The sequence below is a fragment of the Rhineura floridana genome, chromosome 6 (assembly GCF_030035675.1).
Source record: "Rhineura floridana isolate rRhiFlo1 chromosome 6, rRhiFlo1.hap2, whole genome shotgun sequence".
NCBI classification, from domain to species: Eukaryota; Metazoa; Chordata; class Lepidosauria; order Squamata; family Rhineuridae; genus Rhineura; species Rhineura floridana.
Genome location: NC_084485.1, coordinates 1,217,678 through 1,243,367, shown reverse-complemented (window position 1 = coordinate 1,243,367; position 25,690 = coordinate 1,217,678). Strand labels below are relative to the sequence as shown.

Here is a 25,690-nt window from a genome sequence, read left to right as displayed (position 1 = left end):
GGAGTGCCTGTTACCAGCATTGGCTGGTAAGACAGCTATAGCTGTTTCTGGACCGAGATAGCCTGACCACTGTTGTCCATGCACTGGTAACCTCCAGGCTGGATTACTGTCCTGCACTCTATGTGGGGCTACCCTTGAGGTTGGTCCAGAAGCTGCAGCTGGTGCAAAATGCGGCAGCAAGACTGCTTACTGGGGCAAGTTATCACCAACATGTCACCCCGCTGCTGAAAGAATTGCACTGGCTGCCCATTTGCTATCGGGCCAAGTTCAAGGTTCTAGTTTTGGTGTATAAAGCCTTATACAGATTGGGACCAAGATACCCGAAAGACCCGCTTATCCCTTATATACCTAGTCGATCACTGCGCTCTGCATGTGAGGGCCTCCTGCAGATACCATCTTATCAGGAGGTCCGTTCTGTACAATATAGGAAACGGACCTTTAGTGTAGCGGAATTCCTTCCCCTTAAATATTAGACAGGCACCATCTCTGTTATCTTTTTGGTGCCTGTTGGAAACCTTCCTCTTTCAACAAGCCTTTTAAGTAGAGACCTTATCCCAGTCTGTGTCTGTGCTGGAATTGCTTTTTAAGATGTTTTTAAAGCTTTTTAAAAATAAGATGTTTTTAAAGATGTTTTGTTTTAATATCTTCTAAATCATGTTTTTATGATGCTTTAGTGTTTTCAGTGTTTTTGTTTGTCGCCCTGGGCTCCTACTGGGAGGAAAAAAATGGGGAAAATGGACATGGGCTGCCTTCAAGTCAATTCCGACTTATGGCGACCCTATGAATAGGGTTTTTGTGGTAAGTGGTATTCAGAGGGGGTTTACCATTGCCTCCCTCTGAGGCTGAGAGGCAAGGACTGGCCCAAAGTCGCCCAGTGAGTTTCATAGCTGTGTGGGGATGCAAACCCTGGTCTCCCAGGTCATAGTCCAAAACTCTAACCACTACACCACACTGGTGTAGGAGGAGAGGAAAGGAGGAATATAAATTAAATAAATGTTCATGTTTAGTGATACAGACTTCTGTAGGGAAGCTTGAGCAGCCATCGTCCTGTCTCTGCAGACTCTTCCCATTTTGCTTGGTCAGTCTTCATTGGTCCTGTTACCCTCTGAAGTCCTCTTAGCCACTTTGCACCTTGATTCAACAAAAGAAATGACACATTATGCCATAAGCTACAGCAGCTGTCCCTAACTGTGGCACGCTCCAGATGTTTTAGGGGGCAACTCCCATCAGCCCCAGCCAATGTGGCCATGTTGCCTTGGGCTGATCGGAGTTGTAGTCGAAAACATCTGGAGGGCCACACATTGGGGAAGGCATTACAGCCTTCCCCAACTCATTCAACAACTTCAATCAGACGTTTAAGTGTTGTTTTTCTTTTGTTAACAACTGTTTACCCCCAGCCCCATATTCAATGTGAGGACATTGTGGAGCAGTTCTTGTTCAGTTTCTTGACAAAATATGCATAAATCTTTATTGTGTGGCACATGAGAAGAGTGGCAGAATCTTTCAGCTGGTGCTGTTGTGAACATGGCACTCCACTGGCTGATAGTCTTCCATGCTTCTTCACAAAACCCCCCCTTGACTTTTTTTGGCTTACAGATTTTGAGAACCATTACCTTGCCCTTTGGAGCTCTCTTGGATCAACAAGGTTTAAGTACTATAACCTATGGCAGGAAGCCTTGCTGGCAAATACATTTGCAGGTGAAAGGCTTCCAGCCTTTTTGTGGACTGGGTACTCCACTTCTCCAAACTCGGGTGTGTGTCTTTGGCAAAACTTAACAGCTCAGCCAAAGAGGAGGACAGAGAATGTGCAGTTGTGGTGCCTTTGGGTGGTGCATGACCAATTGTGCACAGATCAAAGTAAAAAGAGAGGGGCATTGCCACTTTATTTTTCATGAACGTTTTTGTTCTTGAAACCAAAACATTTTATGACCACCCAACCACAGATAAATAGCTTTGCAAAACAGCAGTCACATGGTTTTCCCAGAAATTATAAGGCTCAGTCAACATGTTAAGAATAATGCAGATAAACAAAGTGTCAGGCTGACAAATGTTTGTTTTACTTGATTATAAAACCAGTAACCAAACTCCTAAATGGCAAAATAAAAAATGCCAAACCTCATCTGTTTTTGCTCTTAAAACATCCACTCAACACATTCCACCAGCAAGACAGCTTTAAATATTCCTTGCCCACAGGGCCACCAAGCAGGGGCTTAACAGCCTCCCCCCTCTTCCTCCTGGTGAGCCCTCTGGAATGTTGGGATGAGTGAGGATGGGTGGAATTCCCTCAGCCGGCAGCTGCCCAGAGCCCTGGTGTTACTGGGCTTCCCCTTTGGAACAGGGCTCTGGAACAGAGGAGGCTGTTGGCATCACCAGGTGCCACAGATACTGTGTGGAAAAGGATCTTTTGGGGCATCCAGCCAAACTTCTGCTGCATCTCTTGATCTATGCAGCAGCTGCAGGGCAGATAATTCTGCTCTCAGACAGGATGGTAGAGCAAAGCAGTCTTTGCCAACTGGGTGCCCTCTGGCAGTTTGGGACTACAGTCAGGCTCAGCCGGCAGGGCTGATGGATACTGGGCAGGGCTGATGGGAGTTATAGTCCAATAGCTGAAGGCCACCAAGTTGGGAAAGGCTGGGGAAGAGAAATCCTGCCAAGAACCAGAGCTTGGAAGTAATTCGGTACAAGTACATACCTCTGCATGTGTGTGTTTATTTTTAATGTTGTTTTAGGCTGCTTAGATGTGCAGCAGCCAAGGCCAGCACCTTGTAGGCATTTTTTACAAAAAGTAACTGAAATGTAATTGTAGTGATTACTTTTGAGAAAAACTAATCAGCTACTTTCAGAGCAATTGCAACTGTAACAGTAATTACTACTGTTTGGGCCAAGTAATTGTAACTGTAATTTACTATTTTTTAAAAGTAATCTTCCAAGCTCTGCCAAGAACCAGTGGAGGGGTAGAATCTCAGAACAGTAAAGCTGGAAGGGGCCTCTAAGGCCATTGAGCCCAACCCCATTTAGTTCTGCTATTCAACTTAAAGCATCCCCGACAGGTGGCTGTCCAGCTGCCTCTTGAATGCCTCCAATGCTGGAGAGCACACCACCTCCCTAGATCATGGATTCCTTTGTCACGCCGCTCTAACAGTTAGGAACTTTTGTCTAATGTTCAGTCAAAATCTGGCTTCCTCTAACATGAGCCCATTATTCCGTGTCCTGCACTCTGGGATGATCGAGAAGAGGTCCTGGCCCTCCCGTGTGTCACCCTTTCAGGTACCTGAAGGGTGCTGTCTCATCTTCCCCTCAGTATCATATTTGCCATCCTTGGGCCTCCCCCCGCTGCCAAACTGCCCAAAGTAAACTTGCTGTAGCCCAAAACTGGGTGTGTATGGAGAGCAGCTGGACAGGACACAGCTGTGGGCAGGCTCAGAACATTCTCTCTCTCTTGGTGCCTGACCATAAAAGAGGGAGGCAATTTTTATTAATGTGTATTTGCATATGTAACATTATGTGTTTTTGTAACATCTGTTGTTTCAGCTGTCTGTTTTTAGTTTTCCATGAACCGCTCAGATATTTTTCTATATTAAGCAGCATATAAACAAGCAAACAGTGGCCTTCCTGGGCCAGGTCACCTGGCCAGTGTCCTCGCTTCCAGCTCCACCATCCCAGGGAACTTGGCTGTTGGAGGAGAGTGTCCTTTCATGCGGGGGGGGGGGAGCAAACTCCCTGCTGTGGCTGCCCCTTCTTTGGCTAATGGATGGGGCCAGGTGGGGTCTTCCCGTTGCCATGATGATGATCTTCCTGAGGCCAAGAGTGCAGCCTCCCTTCATCTTGGCAGCCCCAGAACAAGACTATTGGGCTGTGCTTGCACCTTGCCCACAGGCAGATGGTCCAAGGGCTGAAAGGGACTGGCTTAATCCACAGCTTCTCCAGACAAAGGGCAACCCATGTGCAGTTTATGCTCATTTGTTGCCCGGGACCCAAGCAGCTTCCCTTAAGGGCTGCCAATCAGGGTAGAGTCAGATTAGAGAGCCATTGCCAATCAGCTGATGGTTGGGTCTTGTGGAGCTCTATGGCCAACCATCAGCTGACGGTTGTTGCTTTGCGGACTGTGCCTTTGCCCTGCCCACATGTTAAACCTGGCCCATGAGAGGTGCGGGAGATTATGATCCGGCCCGCTGGCTGGCCAGCTCCAGTCCCTCCTCTGTAGGAGCTGGGGGGACCAATGGTCTGACTCAGGATAGGGCAGCCTCCCAGGTATGGCTCAAATCAGCAACCAGGGGCAGTTTCTGTCCCCAAAGAGGGTAGCCATTCCCAAACGCAGCATCAGTAGCACAGTGCAACCTTCTTAACAGCAGTGCTGAGCCTTCAGAGAGAGAGACATGCAGGGGCCACGAAATGGACTAATCCCTGAACCAAGCGTGAAGATGCCTCTTGCCCATTTCCCTAGGCAATGAGAGCCCTTCACATGCTCCAAAGCATCTCAGCCCAACACATTCCCAGGGACACGATCCCGTGGGGATGTAACAGGTGGTTTGGCACCATTCCAGGTACAGCATATTTCTCAGAGGCAATTTCAGCCAACTTGGCACATTGAGAAGGCAGGAAAGCAGACTGAGGCTGATGGCATAGCAGCAGTTGGGGCATGTTGTGCCACATGCCAGCCAGCCTTGCTGCAAATGCAGGGCATCTTGAGACGCTGCTGCCATGGAGACAGAATGTGTGGCCAGGGAGCTGCAGCTGCTATGCTGCATTGGCCATGATGCCTTCCATGCAACTGCAGGCATGCGCATGGCTGACTAAGGACGCAACTAGTCCACACGCTCGTCTGATGCTGCTTTGGTTTTGCACGGCCTGTGTGCATGCTTCTGTGCATCTGAAATGCCACCTCAGTCTGTAAGTCGTTTAAAACACACACACACAACTTATTACCGAGAGAGTAGACGTATCCAGTCCTGTGATTCTACCAAGGGGGAACTCCCTCTTCCCCTCCAACTTTCCACGCTGGCCCTTTAGCCACCCGGCTTTCACTTGGCTATTGGCCGACTTAGGCCAGCTTCTATGGTTTGGACAAGTCTTAGCATACCAGGCCCCACCCTGGAAAGTCCTTGCAAAGTGGGAGAGATTTTGGGTGGCGCAGTGAGAAGCGTTGCTCTTCTGCAAGATACCATCCAGCTGGAGGGCATGTACAAGAACCCAGCACAATGCAGGCTGCTGGTCTGTGGGACCACAGCAGGGCAGGGAGAGGCACTGGCAAGTGAGATGAGAGGCCTTGCAAACCAAAATAGCAGAGGACAAGTGACTCATCTGCTCTGAAGGGGCCAAGCAGGACAGTCTGTTCTCATCACATTGAATGGGCCAAAGCCTTGCTCCAGCTACAAGGCTGGGGAGACACCCAAAGGGTCTCCTGGGGAGCTGCTTTTGATTTATTCTCCCAGAAGGCAACAACAGGGGAAAGTGGCTTTGGATGCGACTTGCCAACTGCAAGCTGCTTTTCCAGTCAACTCCCCCTGTCTGCTTTTGACTCCATGCATGTGGCAGTGGTGGTTGAAGAGACATTAAGTGCTTTGATTTGGATTCCTGCATTGCACAGGAGGTTGGACTCGATGGCCTTATAGGCCCCTTCAAACTCTACTATTCTATGATTCCATGTGTCTTTATTCCAGGAAGAAAAAACCAACTTGGGAAGGGGGATTTTAACATAAGAACAGCCTGCTGGATCAGGCTAGTGGCCCATCTACTCCAGCATCCTGTTCTCACAGTGGCCAACCAATAGCCCACTATGGAAACCTGCAAGCAGGATCTGTGTGCAAAAGCTCTCTCCCCTCCTGCGGTTTCCAGCAACTGGTTTTCAGAGGCATTTACTACCTCCATCCTATGGAGGCAGAGCATAGCCATCCAGGCTAGTAGCCACTGACAGCCTTATCCTCCATGAATTTTGTCTAATCTTCTTTTAAAGCCCTCCAAGGTGATGGCCATCACTGCCTCTTGTGGAAGGGAATTCCATAGTTTAACTATGTGCTATGTGAAGAAATCCTTTCTTTTGTCTGTCCTGAATCTTCCAACATTCAGCTTCACTGGATGCCCTGAATGTTATAGTGTTTTTTTTAAAGTTTTTTAAAATTAAATTCAAAATTATACCATGCATATAGCATCAACTTTTTCAGTCCACCCTAACCCCTCCCCCTTTATGGGATTATCAGAACACTGAAAAATTAGTCTGATTTTAAGAGAAAGGGTTAGGGTAAGATTAAAATGTTCTAGTGCTAAGAGGGAGAAAAACTTTTATCTACTTTCCCCACAACATGCATAATTTTATACATTTCTATCCTGTCTCCTCTGACCCACCTTTTCTCTAAACTAAAAAGGCCCAAATGCTGCACCCTTTCCTCACAGGGGAGTTGCTCCATCCCCCTGATGATTCTGGTTTCCCTTTTAGCAGTCAGACTGGAAAAGAGCTGAATACATTCTCCACCCCACAGCTGTTCCAAGCGTATTTCAACCCCATCCCCCATGAATGTACTAAAATAAAAAATTGGGAGTCACTTCCTGTGTCACTCAAATTACATCCAGGGTGGCCCTCCTCGGAACAGCCCCTGGAGATTGCACGGCAGCACACCCTAGGTGATGGGAGCCCCAGTGGATGCATAAAAAATGTTGATATCTTAACAGAAGGGCTGCAGCTCATCTGCCTTGCATGCAGAAGATCCCAGGTTCAATCCTAGTTTCCTACAGTTTCCAAATTGCATGAAATACTAGTTCCCCTCTATTAGTCCCTGTTTAGGCCTCATCTTGAGTACTGTGTCCAGTTCTGCACAGTGCACCTTCAGAAGGATGCAGACAAACTGGAACAATTTCAGAGGAGGGCAATGAGGATGATCAAGGGACTAGACACCAAGCCCTATGAGGAGAGACTGAAAGAATTGGGCATGTTTAGCCTGGAGAAGAGAAGACTGAGGGGAGATAGGATAGCACTCTTCAAGGACATGAAAGGTTGTCACATAGTGGAGGGCCGGGATCTCTTCTTGATCGTCCCAGAGTGCAGGATGTGGAATAATGGGCTCAAGTTGCAGGAAGCCAGAGTTCCCTTGCATGTCACAGGGTTGGTTCCTCCTCCACATCAGGAAAAACTTCCTAACTGTTAGAGCCATACGACAATGGCACCAATGACCTAGAGAGGTGGTGGGCTCTCCAACACTGGAGGCATTCAAGAGGCAGCTGGACAGCCATCTGTCGGGAATGCTTTGATTTGGATTACTGCATTGAGCAGGCGTTGGACCTGATGGCCTTATAGGCCCCTTCCAACTCTACTATTCTAGGATCCTATGCCAGAAGGCACTGCCAAGATGCTCCAATTGCCTTGGCAATGCAGCAGCTTGAGGCTGTAGCGGTGGTGATAACCACCATGCAATTACTGGGAAGGAGGCTCACTCACCCCACTGCCAGGCAGCCATTTGATGTCATGGAGCATGAGAAGAGAGAAGCATGCTGCCAGTGTGGCCACCAAACTAATCCAGAAGTGCTCACTCATGGGAAGGGCCATAGCTCAGTGGTGGGGCACATGTTTTGCATGCAGACGGCCTCAGGGTCAACTCCTGGCAGCCTGAACTTCTGGAGAACCAGACAGTCAATGTAGACAATCCTGAGTTAGATGGACCAAAGGTCTGACTTTGCAGGTGTGTTTCTGCTTCTGTTCCACAGCTCAGCAGTACAGCTCACGTTTTGCGTGCAGAAAGACTCGGGTTCAATCCCTGGCAGCAACTATAGGTAGGGCTGGGACAGACCCCCTGCCTGAAATCCTCTAGAGCCACTCCCTGCCAAGGCACACATTGCTGAGCAAGAAGGAGCAATGGTCTGATTCAGCCGAAGGCAAATTCCTGTTTCTCACCCAGAGATTCCCTCCACAGTCGCACACACACCATAGATATCAAGGGATACAGCACTCTCCCTGCACCTCCAAAATGTGGCAAGGAGTCCAGCCCAATAAGCAAGGCAAAAGGCTGCCTTCAGAGAAAGCCCGTGCAAAGCACAGGGGTCAATTCTCCCTCCACTAAAAAGCTGGGGGAAAGTACCAAGGCAGTGTGAGTGTGGCTGTACTACCCCACAGCCCTGCAGCCAGGGAGGGCAAATGGGGACACTGCTGACCACCAGAGCTGTCCTTCACCACCCCCAGGGCTTTTTTGAGAAACTGTCTTCCTTTTAATTTGTGACATGACAGACAATGACAACTCCCATTTAAAGAATGGCAGCTCGTTTTAAGAACAGGAGCAGTTTAAGAATAGGACCCTCTGAAAAATTCAGTAAATAAGGCAGGGCGAGTGCATAAGAAAGGCCACATCTGAACCCCCCCTCATCCCAAAACAAGTCTGATCACTCAAGACTTTCCCTGACCGAGGGGGGACTTTTCAGGATCACAACTGCCCTGTAATTACTTAAGTGATCCTAAAAAAAACAGCCAGTATAGCAACACAGCCCTTTAAGAGTTAATATTTGAACATTGTATTATGGGCTACAGTTAGACTCCACCCCTTGGATTTTCCTTTGATCTGGGGTTCAGATTCAGTTTCAACTGTGTTCTCTGCCCAGACAGTAAGGAGAAAGTTTGCTTATTCTAGTTATGACGAGTACAGCAGGACTGGGCGCTTATTGCTAAAGAGTGAAATAACGAGATAACTTAAAATGATCTGAAAAAATATCTACTCTAACTTACCCTTTACACTTTTAAAGCATTCACTGTATCTACATTCATAATGGGTATTCTTTCTTGTTTCTTAATTACTTGATGGTAAAGGATGAAAACAACCCTAGAGGAAGAGAATCACTGCTGTGCACACTACACTGTAATTCAGGTCTAATTTCTGATTTTCCCAATGTGTACAGCTCAACATGAGGCCTTTTCAGGGTTCAGTGTCTCTAGCAAATTCGTTTTTCTTGAATTTGAAACAGAAAAGACAGCTAACCTTAACTTTGATTTTAAAAATTACATCACAGTACTTTAATTCTAGGAAGAAACAAAAGCTGCAACTGTATGATTGTTAGGTGCTATGCATTTTCTTTCTCTCTCTCTGTAAACCAGCCATTCAGAAACCTTTCTTGCATGTTTATAAAGCATTTTTATAAGTTTATGCAAGGAAGTTTATCATGCAATAAATACTTTTCAGTTAAGCACTCAATCTCAATGACTTCAGTGAGAAAGCTATGCACATTGTTCTCAGCCCCACTTCCTGCTTATAACGTAAACTATCTTGTTTGTTTTACCCCTTTTGGTATCTCCTTGTCCACTGTATCCTTAACATCCTTTTTCTTATGAAACAAAAAATATGCCAGTCATTTAACTCATGCAGTTCACACTAACTTTTCTGTTAACATGACCCTGACATAGCCCTTTATGTAAATTAACGCCCTCTCTGGCTGGAAGAGGAACAAGGGGAAGGTCACCGCCTCTCACATCCTCTCCACCAGTGAGTTTGGGGGTCGGCTAGCTGCAACTATGCACCTCCCCAACAAAAACACCCCACCTAGAAATGCGGCTCGTCCACCTAAAACGGGCTGCCACCCCAGCCAGGCCTCGAACTTGAGACCCGAGGAACAAAGCGTGGGGAGAGGACGCTCTGCCTTTACAACCAACGAAGCAGCTATGAGCGGGTCAATACTCTGCGCCTGCGCGAAAGCCACATACGCAGTACCATCTCCTCATTCCACCTTGCACATGCGCATCAACCGCGACAAGTCCAGAACCCGATGGGTAGGGAAAGAAACGTAGTGCGCATGCGCGGCCAGGTCAGCTCACCGAGTAACGCATGCGCAGAGAGCGCGGCGGGGTGTGTCCGGAGCCCGCGCACTGCTCGCCGCGGGTCCCGAACACAAGATGGCGGCAGCGGCTGCCAGGGTGAGGCGGCAGCGGGATGGCGGCTGTGAGCGGAGCGGCCCCCAACACCCCCAGGCTCCGGCCGCAGGTGAGGGGGCGGGGCGCTGCTCCCGGCACTCCCTCCTCCGTGGGAAGGGGGAGCCGTGGGGGCGGGGGGCCGGCGAGCGGAGGGGTCACGAGAGCGAGCGGGAGGGAGCAGAAGGCGGAGAAGAGCCGCCGCCATCTTGGCGGGGCGCGCCCTCGCCTGCTCGCTCCCGCGGACAGGGCGCGCGCCCCAACCGGACCGCCGCCGGAAATCCTTCTCCAAATCCCTCGGCGCCTCCCGGGGCGGCTCTGCGGCCCTCCCGGCGGGCCCCTCCACCCGCGCAGCCCTCGGCCCTCCATTCGCCCTCTCCCCCGGTGGCGGCGGCGGCGCCTCAAAGGGGCCTCCCCGGTGCCTGGCAAGAGAGCGATGGGCCGGCCAGCGACCACGCAGTCGCCGGCATTGCCGGACCTGCGCAGGAACCCCCCGCCCCGGCCGCGTGGCAGGAGCCCTCCAGCGCCCCTCCGCTGCGTCGGTCGTCCGGCTGCCCGTCCCTCCCGGCTGCCCGTCCCTCCCTGGGCTCTGGCTCGGCTCCGCTTTGCACAGAGCGAGCGGCAGAGCCTGAAGATCCACCCCCTCCGCGGAGCCAATGGCTTCCCTCCCCCGCCTCCTCCCTCCCTCCGCCTCGTGCTGCCAGCCTCCACCCTCCCTCTCGGTCCCGCTGGCAGCCTGCGAGGCCTCTCCGGGCAAAGGGGGCGGATGCTAACCCCCGCCTCTCCCGCTCTTTCCTTCCAGCCCTGCCTCTGGGCCAGCGCGGCCCCGTGCCGGTATGAGGCTCTCGCCCTCCTCCGCGGCCGCCCGGCGGACGGAAGGAGCCTGCGAGGCAAACCCCGGTACTGACTGCTAGCCCCCAGCTGCCTGGCCGCAAGGTGGACTGCACGCCGCCGGATGCCTCCTTGCCACTTGTAGCAGAGACGCCGCCCCTGCCAGCGCGGCCGCCCCTCGCCTGCTGCTGCTGCTGCTTCAGGGTCGTCTGCCGAAGCCAGCCAGAAACCCTTCTCTCCAGTCCTGGGAGCTGCAGCCTTTTGTGTCAGGGAGCCAGCCCCCTGTGGGTATCCTATTCTTCCTGTAACACACACTTTGAAATGCTTAACCCTAGCTACTCCCGAGGGTGGTACTTGGCTTGCAGCAGCGCCTGCCCTGCGCCTTTTCCTCTCTGGATGTGTCTGATGTTCCACATTGTGCCTTAAACTCTAGGTTCAGTTCCTTGCATTGTCTTGCCTGGGGCTGAGGCTGGCATTCACCTCTCCAATTAAACTGGGCTGCTTGTTCCACACTCTAGAAGTTTCACCAGTGTTTTGTTTTTCCTTCATGCTGACAGATAATAATTTTTGACCTCAGTGATTGTCATAAAAAAAGCCCTGAAGCTGAATGGGGGGGGGTCATACTCTAGCAGCCTGTTCTCACAGTGGCCAACTAGATGCCCAAATGGGACGTTGCACAATTGGGGCAGAGCACAACAGGCCTCCTCTCCCTGCTTGTGTTTCCCAGCAGCAGGTATTCAGTCGTGCTAGCTCTGACTCCAATCTGTTCCAGACTTCCACCAGATGTATGGGTTTACAGAATCACAGGACACACAATTCAAGTGGCTTTAAGATGCCCTCACTGTGTTTTTTTGTGATATGATCTGTTTTTTAATATCTATTTTGTATCTTCCTTTTGTATCTGTTTAATTGGGGTAGCCTATGGCTTTGATCAATAAAGACTTCATTCATTCAAGGTGCCCTTAGTTCTCTCAAGGAAACTGGGAGCTCCAGTTTTACAAGGGTGCTGGGAATTCTGCCCCCTGCTCCCATGCCAAACAGCAGCAGAGCCCTCTGGGTTGCTGGGAGGAATATCTGGGTCCCTGGGCCCCATTGTGTATCCCAAAGGATTCCTTGATCTGGACCGTCAGAGGCAGGGCAACCCTGATCTCAAAGTGCCACTCTGAGCTGCTTCTTACGGGGCCCATTGTCACACTTCAAATGCTTTTTCAGTAGAGAAGGAAGCAGGTGCTAGCGCAGCCTGGTAAATTAGCCCACAAGAGTTACTAGCTTGCTAGATAAATAATGCTAGCCTGCTGAGTTAGCAGAGAGGGATGGAAATCTCCATTTCTCCCGCCACTGGCTGCGTTTCTGTACTTGGTGTGGCAGGGGGCTTCTCCACTCCTCTGGCAGCCCGCTTAGTTTCTGTGCTGGACATAGAGGAGCGATGCGTGCTGACCTGAACCCTCTCCCATTAGCCCACTCACTTGCCTGCATGCAGCTCCTCACGTCTAGCAGGCAAGTTTTGAAAGACAAAGTCGTGCTAATCCTTACTGGGGCTGAAGGTGGTGGTGTGCTCTAGGCTTCCATGGGCGTACATAGTTCTTTGCGTTCCTCTGTGTCCTGGGCATAGGTGGTATAAAAGGCTAACAAGGCAGGATTTCTTGAGCACCGAAAGTGCTAGTGGAACATGATTGACAGGATGAGTCTGATGATGTACAAACCAAGTAAAAGCATCTTATGTGTTTATTTAACCTAGGGGTAGCCAGCCTGGTGCCCTCCAGTCACAACTCCCACCATCCCTGACCATTGGCCATGTTGGCCGGGGCTGATGAGAGTTGGAGTCCACAACTTCTGGATGGCAACAGGTTCGCCACTTCTGATTTAACCCTTCATGAGCAATGTTCTCTTCTGATGGTTGCTTTTCACATTGTGGTGTGGAATGGTGGATTGATGGGATGGGGCTGCCACAGAAGGAAGACTAGGGTTGCCTGATGAAGCTGCCGTCTCCACAAACGAGGCTGTGCCTGTGTTGTCTTGAGTGGAATAATCGTTTAGCTGACGGAACAGTTGTGTCGCTCAGCTAAATGAGTGGAGCTGTTGAGGGTGCCTCTTGATCTGTCGTGGAACTCAGCTCTAAGGGAACAGGAACCAGGCAAGTGCAAAGGGAAGCCCAGGCTGGAAGCCATACCAAATCCACTTCTCTTGGATGCTCTAGGGATAGTAAATGTGGACTCTGAGGTGAATAATCCAAGGCGTTCTTACAGGCTTTCTGTTCCCTCTCAGGTCCAGCTTGTGTCTTCCAGGCAGGGCAGTTGCAGACAAGAGCCAGCTAGCCTGCTTTCTCTCCTGCAGCGTGCATGCACATGGTTTAGCTGACGTTCTGGAAGCCTGGCTTAAAGTGGGCAAAAGCCTCTTGATTTGGTTGGCCCCAGCCCAGTGCTCAAGAGGAAGGATTCTCTAGAGAAGATGTTCACTCTAATTGACGCATAAGCAATAGGGAACAAAGTCAGGGTTTGTGTGGTGTACAGCAGGTGGGCTCTACAGCACCTGCTCAAACAAATTAAGCAGTGAGCAGGTAATGAGCAGAAATTAAATGCCTGAGTGAAATTGCATGGGGAGCTGTGTGCGTGTGTGGGTGCTGGCTGGTGCCTCTTTTGATCATCACCACTTAATACCATCTTGCTTTTGTTTCCTATACACACCTGTGGTGTTAATCCTGCTTTGCATGTGAGGGAGCCAAGAATTCCTATGGTTGTTGCTGTATAGCAGCCTTTCCCAACCTTTGGGTCCCCAGATGTTGTTGGACTACAACTCCCATCACCCCCAGCCAACATGGCCAATGGTCAGGAATGATGGGAATTGTAGTCCACCCACATCTGGGGACCCAAAGGTTGGGAAAGGCTGCCTATGGAGCAGGGATGAACCTAGAAGCCTCCAGATGTGGTTGACCTCCCTTTCCCAGCATCCCCAGCCATCAGCCACGTTGGCTGGGGGTGATGGGAGCAGAAGCCCAGCCACATCTGGAGGGCTAAGTGCCTGGCACCCTTCATCATTCTATAGCATCTGGGAGGAGGGCTGAATAAATCCTTTTGTCTTTGAGATGCACTGTGTTGATGAAGCTGGTGCTTCCTGTCAGTGGCGTGGGCGTGAGGCTTGCAGGGTTCGGGGGAGTCAGCGCGGTTCCCCAGGCCAGGCAGGACTGAGGGGCCTATGTGTGCAAGTGGTCTTCTGGTCTGGGCGTAGCCTGCTGTGACAACATTTCCTTATGTTTCCTCCAGTGCAAATGGTGAGAAATGGCCAATGAGAATCACGGCAGCTCCAAGGAAGAAGCTGCTCTGATGAGCCACTCCCCTGGCACCTCCCACCAGAGCCAGCCAAGCTCCCCAGAACCTGTCCGGCTGGTGCAGGATTTGCCAGGTACTTCTTGGCTATTAGAACCCCAAGTGTGTGTGTGTGTGGTAGGGTTGCCAGGTTCATGGCCTGAGACTGACCCTGTATCTTTAGGAGAAGAGAAAGTCAGCCAAGTGCAGGTGTTCTTGCAACTCTGTAATGGGAAAAACCACAAGGTGGAATTCTCCCTTCCCCCTGCACACCTTTTAAAGATACAGAAGACCTCTTGGAGGCCGGGCCTGGCAACCCTAGTGTGTGTGGGGTACATGTGGATGGACATCCCCTCCCCCCACCTTCCCCAGCCACTCCTTTCTGAACCGGAAGTCTTCTGCTGTCCTCAGATGAGCTGGTGCAGGCTGGCTGGGAGAAGTGCTGGAGCAAGAGAGAGAACCGCCCGTACTATTTCAACCGCTTCACCAACCAGTCACTCTGGGAGATGCCGCTTTTGGGGCAACATGACATCATTGTGAGTTGCTGGCTGCCTAAGGATGGGAAGTGAGCCAGGAAGGGTCCCCTTCCAGCCAAGGCGTGTTCATGCCTTGGGCGTCTCCGGCAGGCAGAGTGTGGTTGGGTCGCACAGATGGTCTCAAGACGCGAGACCTGCTTGGTGGGGTGGGAGAATTCAGGGCTCAAGATCTAACTCTTCTCTTCCCGGCTTTCTTAGTCTGACCCTCTGGGTCTGAACGCAGCTCCAATGCCTGCCGAAGGGGGAACTGGCGATGCAGGTGCTGAAAGCAAGGTGCGGAAACGGAGGCTTTCTGAGGAGGTTCAGCCCAGTGGCAACAGCGTGAAGAAGGCCAAGGTAGGCCTGGTGGGTCCCAAACGCTCCCAGGTCAGACAGACCTTCCACAGTGCCTTTCCCACAGGCGGCAGTGCTAACTCTCTTACAAAGGCAGAGAACCAGGATGTTGGAGCCTTGAGCAGCAGGCAGCTTACAGCTCCCAGGGGGAACAAAGCCAAATGGGTGCGGCATCCTCCCAGCAACTGGGGAAGGCTGGCTGTTAAGACTGCCTGGCAGCAGGCCATTCTCTGCAGCCATTGAAGCAGTCAGGGCATCGGGCATTCCTTCTGCACCTTCCTTAGCCTGGTGCTCTGGGTGTTGCCTCTCCTTGTCCTGCTCTTGCCTTGTTCCCAGTTAGAGGAACCAAGAGCTCTCTGGTAACTGGCTCCCTTTTCACCTCTGTCCCCAGGATCTCCCGGTTTCCGGCAGGGGAGTAGTAGGGTGACAACTGGCTGTTTGCCTGGCAAGCCTGACCTTGACACATGCGCTGACATTTTTCACTCTCAGGTGGATGTCTCGGGAAACCCGCCGAGTCAGCCAGCCCCTAACTCTTCCACTGCCCCTGGGACTCCTCTGTTGAAGATGTGGGGTATCTCTTCTGAAGACAAGCAGATGGCTCTCTTACGACCAACTGAGTGAGTCCTGGGCTATGTGGGGAGACATCCAGGCGTGCCCCTGCTGTGCCTCTGGAAGCGGAGGTGGCGTCTGGGCTAGGGACTCAGGGGCAGGGCCTTTCCAGCTGAGGACGTCCTGTGATTGGCTCACTGCCATGCAGTAACTGTTACGTTTTATTTCTAGGCCGCCTTTTGGCCAAAAAGGCCCCCAAGGTGGCTTATCTACAAATAAAAAACACAAATACAAAATACAAATGAAAACAACACAATTTACAAAAAATCAAACTAACAAAATTATAGCATTTCTAGAAAGCATCAACAGCCATCCAAAAGCATTCAACTTCCTGGTAAAGGGCAGTCCCCAGAACAACGTCACTGAGAGCAGAGGGGTGGGGCAAGGCAGGTGGAAGAGCGCGCCCCTTGATGGTCCCAGCAGAGTCTCACCCCAGCAGCAGCACCTCTCCGTCTGCAGCTCCTCCTGATATGGCCCAGGCAGAGGGGTGGGGCAAGGCAGGTGGAAGAGCACGCCCCTTGATGGTCCCAGCAGAGTCTCACCCCAGCAGCAGCACCTCTCAGTCTGCAGCTCCTGATATGGCCCAGGCAGAGGGGTGGGGCAAGGCAGGTGGAAGAGCGCGCCCCTTGATGGTCCCAGCACAGCCTCACCCCTGCAGCTGTCTTGCTGTGCAGAGTCTACTGGGACTTGGACATCCAGACGAACGCAGTGATTAAGCAGAGGGCGCCCTCCGAGGTGTTGAGCCCCCACCCAGAAGTGGAGCTTCTCCGATCCCAGCTGATGCTGAAGTTGCGCCAGCACTACCGGGAGCTCTGCCAGCAGCGAGAGGGTAAGTCCTCCTTGCCTGCCGCGTGCCTCCAGCCTTCCCTTCCTGGGTAGTTGCCCAGCATCGGGCACATCTTTGCTTGGTCCAGAAAGCTCCTCAGGGTCCCCATCCTGGCTCTCCCTCAGGAATCGAGCCTCCACGAGAATCCTTCAACCGCTGGATGCTGGAGCGGAAAGTGGTGGACAAAGGGATGGATCCCCTCTTGCCGAGCAACTGTGAGCCAGTCGTCTCTCCTTCCATGTTCAGAGAGATCATGAATGACATTCCCATCAGGTACTCGCAGCAGATGGCGCTCTGTGCTGGGGCAGGCGGGCGGAGGCCACGGAGAGAGGGGGGCATGTCTGGAAGGCTCTGCCTCTTCTGTTTGTGTGCTGCAGATTGTCCCGAATCAAGTTCCGTGAGGAATCCAAGCGCCTGCTTTTCAAATATGCTGAGGCTGCAAAGAGGCTCATTGAATCCAGGTGGGAGGCTTTGCTTTTTTGTTGTTGCTGGCCTTACAGAGAGGAGCAGGAGGCTGAGCATAGTGAGGCGGGGCCGGCCCTCCCTGCAAAGGCCCGAGAGGCTCGTGCAGTTTGAGGAGAGTGGGCCACGTGACGGAAGCGAAGGAGAGCTGGGCCAGTGCCCAGAACCTGTGTGGTGGTGGAGGGATGGTCATAAGTCAGAGTGAAATGCCAAACAGCCTAAATAGCAAGAGTGTAATTCGTTTACAATTATGGATGGATAAGCCTTCTGTCTTGATACAGTTCCAAGTCTGAGGTGCTTGGTTGTCTTGGGGTACAGCCTTGTTGCCCTCTGTGTGCAGGAGTGCCTCTCCAGACAGCAGGAAGGTGGTGAAGTGGAACGTGGAGGATACCTTCAGCTGGCTGCGCCAGGACCACTCTGCCTCGAAGGAAGACTACATGGTCAGTTGGCTTTCTCCAGGGAGGGAGGAGCAAGGGCAGAGCCCCACCCGGTTGTATGTGTTGTGTTGGCCTGTGTGAGCAGCCCCCCCCCCATTCATGCTTTGCACGTGAGCCTGGGGGTGACTCCAGTGTGTAAGAAGAGCCCTTTAATCCAACTGCACAGGACCGCCTGGAGCACCTGCGCAAGCAGTGTGGGCCCCACGTGTCTGCTGCAGCCAAGGACTCTGTGGAGGGCATTTGCAGCAAGATTTACCACATCTCTCTGGAGTACGTCAAGCGCATTCGCGAGAAGCACCTGACTATCCTCAAGGAGCACAATATACCTGGTAAGCATGGGGGGGGCATTAGTGGAAATGGGCAGTGTGGCCGTCTGCCCCCCTGCTGCCTTGGCTCAGGCTGTGGTCCCTTCATTGTCAGAGGGGAGAGCGTATTTTGCATGGGGTGGAGGGGCACTGGGTTAGAGGGCTGGGTTGGTGCACCTTGACTGGGGCGGGTGCCGCCTTCTGTTTCATTTCTGCTGGCCTCTTTGTGTTCTGATGTGAGTGGGACTGACCTTCTCCCCCCATCTCCAGTGGAGGCAGAGGCCCCAGAGGTGCAGGACCGCCTTGTCTACTGCTACCCGATGCGGCTGGCCATCCCTTCCCCCCCGCTGCCAAACGTGGAGATGCACGTGGAGAACAATGTGGTGTGTGTGCGTTATAAAGGCGAGATGGTGAAAGTCAGCCGCAACTACTTCAGCAAGCTGGTATGTTGCAGACGGTGGGTGTGGGGGGAGACCAACTGGGGGGGCTCTTTCTGGGCCATGCCACACCCCTCTCCTGCCCCCTCCCTCCCCCCTGCATCTTCTCTGCAGCTCCTGCCTTGCTCTTTCAGTGGCTGCTGTATCGGTACAGCTGCATTGACGACTCTGGCTTCGAACGTTTTTTGCCAAGGGTTTGGTGCCTTCTCCGCAGATACCAGGTACAGTCTGTCCTGCTGGGTTTGGACTGATGGGGGGGGAGGGAGGGGTAAATGGAGAAAGGTGTAAGCTATCCTGTTAAGCTGGACGGTGGCAGGCTTTGCCTTCATCTCACACCTGCTGAAGGGTTTCCTGGCTGATGCTCCGGAGCCTGGCAGACTGCCGAGCCCTGTGCTTGGACAAGTTGCTCAGAGCGCTTTTCTTTGCTCGGCTCAGATGATGCTTGGTGTTGGCCTCTATGAAGGAACTGGCCTGCAGAGGGCGCTTCCGGTGCAGGTCTTCGAAGCCCTCCACAAGCTCTTCGGTGTGAGCTTTGAGTGTTTCGCCTCCCCCTTGAACTGCTACTTCAAGCAGCACTGCTCGGCCTTCCTAGACACAGATGGGTATTTTGGATCAAGGGGGTGAGTGCCCCTGGGGTGCAGCACATGTGTGTGTGATTCTGGGGCTTGGGAGAAGGAAGGGCCAGGCAGTGGTTCTGTCTGCTTGAGAAGACAGAGGCCCTTGCCTGCTCAGTTTGGCTATTCTGTTGCCTGGGACCTTGCGTAAAGGGCGAGGTTGTGGGGCGGGAGCACTAGGGGGCTTGTCCCAGGCTCTTACTGTCTCCTCTTCTCTCACTGGCCTTGCTGCTTCTTTCTTCTTCCCTTCAGTCCCTGCCTGGATTTCTTCCCCATCAGTGGCTCGTTTCAGGCAAACCCTCCATTCTGTGAGGAGCTGATGGATGCCATGGTGTCCCACTTTGAGGTATGCCCCTTCCTCCCCCCAGCAATCCGTCGGTGTTGCTTTTCTGCAAGGGGAAGTTGCCTTCCTGGCCCTCCCTTCTGGCTTCACTCTCGGGCGGGATCTTCCATTCTCCCCCCCCCACCCCATGGCTTCCAGATGAAGGTATGCGTGTGTGCGCACTGCCCGTGTGGCTGAGAGTGTTTGCTTCCCCCCCTTTCCCCAGAAGCTGCTGGAGACCTCCAATGAGCCTCTGTCCTTCATTGTCTTCATCCCGGAGTGGCGGGATCCCCCGACACCAGCTCTGACTCGCATGGAACAGAGCAGGTTCAGGCGGCATCAGCTTATCCTGCCTGCCTTTGACCACGAATACCGCAGCGGCTCCCAGCATGTTTGCAAAAAGTAAGTTAAGAAATCCAAACATGCCTCCTCCCTCCCCCCCCCCCGTCTACTAGCTGGGGCGAGTGATCGGAGAACAAAAATGCAAGCAGACAGTAGAGGATACAAGAAAGAATTCCAGGAGCAGGTGGACAACATAAAGGCCAACAGCAAAACATGGTTTGAATACCATAGTAGCAGTAGACCTGCTAGAGAAGCAGTCAGGCCTTTGGATGAAAAGGGAGTCAAAGGTGCACTAAGGCGATTTAATTGTTTGCGTCTGTCATCACTGTGGAAGCTGTAGGCCAGATCATTTTCCTGAACTAACTTTCACAAGGAAGGAGTCTGAAGAACTTGGGCAAATCAGTTCTAGGCTTTATTGACAAGTTAAAAATGTGGCAAATGAGTGGGTCTGGATGGTATCCACTGAGAGTTCTTAACTCAAATGTAAAATTGCTGATCTTCTAACAAAAACTCTTGTCCGTCAGGTCCACCTGAGGACTGGAAAGTGACCAATGTAACACCAATTGTTAAAAAGGGATCCAGAGGGTTCCGGGAAATTACAGGCCAGTTAGCTTAACATCTGTCCTGGGAAAACTGGCGAAAAGTATTGTTAAAGATAAAATAACCAAGCATATAGAAGAACATGCCTTGCTGAAGCAAAACCAGCATGGCTTATGCAAGAGTAAGTCCTGTCACTAACCTTAAAAAAAAATAATGTTGAGAGTGTCAGCAAGCATATATAGTGAAGGTGATCCAGTTGACATTGTATACTTAGACTTTCAAAAAGCTTTTGACAAGGTATCTCACTAAAGACTCTTGAGTGAGCTTAGCAGTCATGAAATAAGAGGAGAGGTCCTTGTGTGGATCAGGAGGTGGTTAAGTAGCAGGAAGCAGAGAGTAGGAATAAATGGACAGTTCTCCCAATGGACGGATGTACAAAGTGGAGTTTCCCAAGGGACCTGTGCTTTTTAACTTGTTCATTAATGACGTAGAATTAGGGGTGAGCAGTGAAGTGGCCAAGCTTGCTGTTGATACTAAATTGTTCAGGGTTGTTAAAACAAAAAGGGATTACAAAGATCTCCAAAAGGACCTCTCCAAACTGAGTGAATGGGCGGTAAAAGTGGCAAATGCAGTTCAATGTATGTAAGTGTAAAGTGATGCATATTAGAACAAAAAATCTTAATTTCACATATATGCTTATGGGATCTGAACTGGTGGTGATTGACAAGGAACAAGACCTGGGGGTTGTAGTGAGTAGCGCAATGAAGATGTCGACTCAGTGTGCAGTAGCTGTAAAAAAGGCAAGTTCCATGCTAGGGATCATTAGGAAAGGTATTGAACATAAAACTGCCAATATCAAAATGCCATTGTATAAATCTACGGTGCAACCATATTTGGAATACTGTGTACAGTTCTGGTTTCCCCACCTCAAAAAAGATATTGTAGAGCTGGAAAAGGTTCAGAAAAGGGCAACCAAAATGATCAAGGGGATGGAACAGCTCCCCTGTGAGGAAAGGTTGCAGCATTTGGGGGCTTTATAATTTACAAAGAAGGCGAGTAAGAGATGACATGGCCAAAGTGTATAACATTATGCCTGGTGTGGAGAATCTGGACAGAGAAAAGGTTTTCTCCCTCTCTCATAATACTAGAATTCTGGGCCATCCAATGAAGCTGAATGTTGAAAGATTTAGGACAGACAAAATTTATTTATTTATTTATTGTATTTATATACTGCCCCATAGCCGAAGCTCTCTGGGCGGTTTACAGTAATTAAAAACATTAAAAACAAATATACAAATTTAAAACACATCTTTTAAAAACAATTTAAAACAATTTAAAACACATGCTAAAATGCCTGGGAGAAGAGGGAAGTCTTGACCTGACGCCGAAAAGATAACAGTGTTGGTGCCAGGCGCACCTCGTCAGAAAGATTCCATAATTTGGGGGCACCACTGAGAAGGCCCTCTCCCTTGTTGCCACCCTCCAAGCTTCACCCAGCGCCGCGTTAAACTATGGAATTTGCTTCCACAAGAGGCAGCGATGGCCATCAACTTGGATGCCTTTTAAAAGAGGATTAGACAAATCATAGAATATAAGTCTTATCAATGGCTATTAGCCACAATGGCTAGGTTCTACCTCCACTGTTGGAGACCGTATACTCTGAATGCCTGTGGTGGGGATCACAGCTGGAGAGAGTGCTCTTGCACTCAGATCCTGCTTTTGGGCTTCCTATAAGTATCTGTTTGGCCACCTTGAAAGATTGCCACACAGAGGAGGGCCGGGATCTCTTCTCGATCATCCCAGAGTGCAGGACATGGAATAATTGGCTCAAGTTCCAGGAAGCCAGATTTTGACTGAACATCAGCAAAAACCTCCTAACTGTTAGAGCCATACGACTATGGAACCAATGACCTAGGAAGGTGGTGAGCTGTTCAAGAGGCAGCTGGATAGCCACCTGTCCAATATGCTTTGACTTGGATTCCTGCTTTGAGAAGGGGTTGAACTTGATGGCCTTATAGGCCCCTCCCAACTCTACTGTTCTGTGATTCTGTGAGAACAAAATGCTGGACTAGATAGGCCTCCTTTGGCCTGATCAAGCTGCAGGGCTTTCATGTTTTTAAAAAGGCTAGGCTGGCTAGTTCCCTCTGTATTCTTTGCCTGATAATTTGTCCAGGTTCCTTTGGGGTTTCTTCCTTAAAGCGGGGCTAAGCCGCATCCCTCCTGTGAGCTGCTGAGTGAGGGTGCAGTCAAGGAATGATGTCTTCTCCCTCTCACCTCAGAAGCTCTCTCATCAGGCTCCTGAAATGCTAGATGAGGTCGTCCAATGAAAGTGATAGGCAGTACATTCAGGACGGCCAAATGCATCAACAACCTATGAAACCCATTACTGTGAAATGTTATGAAAGCTCCAAGTGTGTATCTTGTCAGATGCCAAGGGCACTTGCCACATTCCCCCTTTGTGAACTCCAGGAGGCATTTGCTGGGACACCATCTGCCCAGTTGTGCTGGTTCTTCCCCTACTGCCTTAAGAGTGTTGCATTTAAAGCACTCTTCTCCTGCTCCTCAGGGATCAGCATGGCTTACAGATCACTTGAAAGGACAGCCGCTGCACTTGGGCTTACATCTAAAAAGGCACAATATGAAAGGAAAATGATTTGGGAGGGAGGAGGAAACAAGGAAAATTAAAAGAAACTTCAGTTCTTTTAATGATGAGCTGGGATGGAAAAGTGGAAGGAGAGTTGATGCCCTCTCAGGTTGCCCTAAGTCCCTTCCCTCCTCTGCTGCAGCCTGATGGAATGGCTGCTGCATGGTGACACTTGATGGAGGGAGGAGCCTACTGTGTCTACTCTGTCCGCTTCTCCCACCTGAGATCCTTTCAAAGGACCTTTCAGGAACTGAGCAGGTCTTGATCCATGTAAAGCATATGTGCTCTGATACTCAGTTACGGCCCATGGGATCCTAGTCTCCTCCAGTGTGGCCACTTCTGAACATCTGTCTTTCGTTACAGGGAGGAGATGTACTACAAAGCAGTGTACAACACAGCCATCATCTTTCTGCAAAACAACTCTGGCTTTACCAAGTGGGAGCCCACCCCAGAGAGGCTGCAGGAGCTTGTCACGGCCTGTAAGCCCTCGGGACGGGCCCTTGCCTCGTCTGCCTCCTCATCGTCATCCTCTTCCTCCTCTGCTTCAGACAAGGACCGAGAGACAGTTCAGGACCAGAGCGCCAGCCAGGAGACAGCCCCTCATTAGCAAACTTGCTGGGCTGACTGGCGGCAGTGGGAGAGAGCCCTGCTCCAAGAGGAGGTGAAGAAGGTTGGCCCCAAAGCACTGGAGGTGGGGACCAGCTGCGCAGCTTTTGCCTTCCTCTCCGGTTCTGCCCGCCCTCTTGAGGGGACATCGCATCCCATGCGCCCTGCCCGGAAGGGCAGGCTCCTCACCTCCTGGAGTTGTGCCCAGCAAGGAAGTTCCTGCTGCTCTCTCTGTTGCTACAGCTCCCACAAAGACCCCGCTCGAGCTGAGGCAGGCGGTAGGGACAGCCGGCTGAGGGTCTACAGCATTTGGGGGCAAAGGGATGGCCCAGCGCCACCACAGGACCTGGCCGCCTGTCCCAAGCAGGAAGCGTGGATGGAGGGAAGCAGGCTGTGCCGCGCTGTGCACTGTGGCGATCACTCTGGCCCCGCTGTGTGTCTGTTCTGTAAATGCGTGTCCGTGCGGTGACTCTGCTCGCCGAGGGCCATTCTGTTGCCTCTCCCGTGTTTTCCCCAGGTGTACCAGTCGCGTGTTTCACTGACGCTGTTTACTGTCAATTGTGGAGCAGAGGAGTTCCCTTTTGTGCGCGCGTGTACAGAGGTCTTGGCTGCCATTTTTGTAGTCATCACAGTTCCTGTCTGAAGATTCGGGCTTTCTTGGTGGGGGTTTGTGTTTTTTAAGGATTTAATTTAACAGTGCTAACCATTTTATTACTTTTATCAAGAGCAAAGGAAAGTCTATTTTTGATTTTGTTTCCTAGTTCTTAGGAACATTAAAACCAGCATTATGGTGTCCCAAGGCCTTGGTGCATTTCCTATGTAAGCTTGGGTCTGGGGCAACAGTCCCCAAAAAGTTAACCCACAAAATAGTTGCCTGTAGAATTGAATCCACTGGGGGTACCTGGACATGCCAAGGGCATATAGACCCTATTAGGCTCCTCTTAGGTGAGAGGATGAGCGCTGAGTGAGAGTGCATTTGTGTATGAGACAGAGAGAGAAAGGAGGTGGGGTGGGTGGGTTTGGTTTTTGCCTGCTAACTGCTCAGCTGGCCTGCAGAGCTTGCTCTAAGGGTGTAGAAAGGACAAGGTGGGTAGCGGTGTGTGTGAAGTTGACATTCTCGCCCCTAATACGATCAGTATACATACCTCTACTTTCAGACTAGAAACCACAGTTGCTTTGATCTGCCCATCTCTTTCACGTGCACGTACACAAGTGGTCCATTTCTTCTTTTCTTGGCTTCTGCACCCTGAACCTGATCCACCCGCCCTTTGAGAAGGTTTTTTGCTTGAACCATTTAAACCTGTTAGCAAGAAGCTGCCTAAGACAGACTGGATCTCTGCTCCTCATTGGACTGGAGACTGATAGATTATGAAGCCTTGGTGGCTACTAAAATCATCCAGGCTTGTAGTGGTGTTGAGAGCACGTAACTAGTGACCGTGGTCTAGGGCAGTTGGATGCTTCCGTCTGAAGCTGCTGGGAAGGGCTTCTAGGATGTGGACCTTGATTTTGCATGCTTTTGCAAGGGCAAACTGTCTTGGCTGCACAGGGAGTGCTGGGCATGGGAGAAGAAGGTTAAACCCCCCTCTGGTACAACAGATCACTGTCCCCATGCTGTTAATAGCAGCTTGGCTGCATTGGCAGTGCTGGGGGGGGGAGAGAGAGAGTTTAAACCACCATCATCACCCCAGAGTTAACCTAGTGCAGCCAAGAGTTGCCTTCTTGTGCCTTAGTGGATAAAATTCCTCACTGTTCCTATTCTATTGATTATATCACATCCTTTCTCCGAAAAAGTCATCATGGAGCATATGCAAGGTTATTCTGGTTTTACAAGAGCCCAGAGGGAGTGAGGGGTTGGTTTCTTGATGGGTTTCAAGCCACCTTCACCCCTGTGAACACGCAACATTCCCTGTGAACATACTTGCCTCTCTTTTCTAGGTTTCTAGTTATGGGTGAGCATTGAATCAGCTAGAAATGGTGTGTAGTATACATTGAGTAAATAAAAAATGAGGGCAATTCACCTTTCTGTTGCAGGGAGCGTGTGGGCCACACATCTTTTAGAAATAATGTAACAATTTTCTTTAATCTGTAAACTGAATACAACCATGATTGTGTGTATGTGTGCTATAATTGCTCAGGAGTATGGAAAAAACAAAGAAAATGACAGAGTGCAGAAATCGGGTCCCTAAGCATCTTGACATCCATATGTTTAAAAAGCAGGTTACTAGTCCTTATGCCTGCAGCAATATGCTAAGTGATGGTGTGGGTAACGCTTCCTGAAGCTTCAGAAGCCAAGGCAATGGCTGACTAAAATTGGGGGTGGGGAGTGAGTGGTGTGCTGTCCTTCCTCCATGACTAACGAAAGAATGCCAGATGCCAAAAATTGCAGAATAAATTATGAAAATCAGAAATGATGCAGGTTAATAGTGTAGAATCACAGAGTTGGGAGGGGCCTAAAAGGCCATCGAGTCCAACCCCATGCTCAACGCACGAATCCAAATGAAAGCATACCTGACAGGTGGCTGTCCAGCTGCCTCTTGAATGCCCCTAGTGTTGGAATCTGGCCTGCCTTACTGTACATTTTTATTTTATGCAGTCTAGGAACCTCTCAAATGCAAAGATAAAATATGCCACCATCACCATCTTGTATACAGAGAAGCGTAACACTCA

General features: G+C 50.8%; 2 protein-coding genes across 4 annotated transcripts; both read left to right on the top strand.

The window, feature by feature from the left end:
• The first annotated feature begins 9,787 nt into the window (after positions 1 to 9,787).
• PCIF1 (phosphorylated CTD interacting factor 1) lies at positions 9,788 to 25,134 on the top strand. Of its 3 annotated transcripts, none has more exons than XM_061630708.1 (17): positions 9,788 to 9,883; positions 10,680 to 10,992; positions 13,969 to 14,107; positions 14,422 to 14,546; positions 14,745 to 14,891; positions 15,369 to 15,496; positions 16,163 to 16,317; positions 16,440 to 16,587; positions 16,692 to 16,775; positions 17,117 to 17,216; positions 17,380 to 17,542; positions 17,789 to 17,961; positions 18,090 to 18,176; positions 18,391 to 18,575; positions 18,822 to 18,915; positions 19,118 to 19,293; positions 22,781 to 25,134. In XM_061630708.1, exons 3-17 carry the CDS (start codon positions 13,984 to 13,986, stop codon positions 23,022 to 23,024), a joined length of 2,133 nt encoding a protein of 710 aa, XP_061486692.1. In that variant the 5' UTR covers positions 9,788 to 9,883; positions 10,680 to 10,992; positions 13,969 to 13,983; the 3' UTR covers positions 23,025 to 25,134. The 3 variants fall into 3 exon arrangements, with proteins under 3 accessions (XP_061486692.1, XP_061486693.1, XP_061486690.1); XM_061630709.1 differs by having other exon boundaries at positions 9,791 to 9,950; positions 14,745 to 14,882; XM_061630706.1 differs by having other exon boundaries at positions 9,791 to 9,950.
• On the top strand, positions 9,863 to 10,717 carry LOC133386478 (skin secretory protein xP2-like). The gene has a single exon (XM_061630136.1). The coding sequence runs from the start codon at positions 9,863 to 9,865 to the stop codon at positions 10,715 to 10,717; it is 855 nt and encodes a 284-aa protein (XP_061486120.1).
• Positions 25,135 to 25,690: the final 556 nt, after the last annotated feature.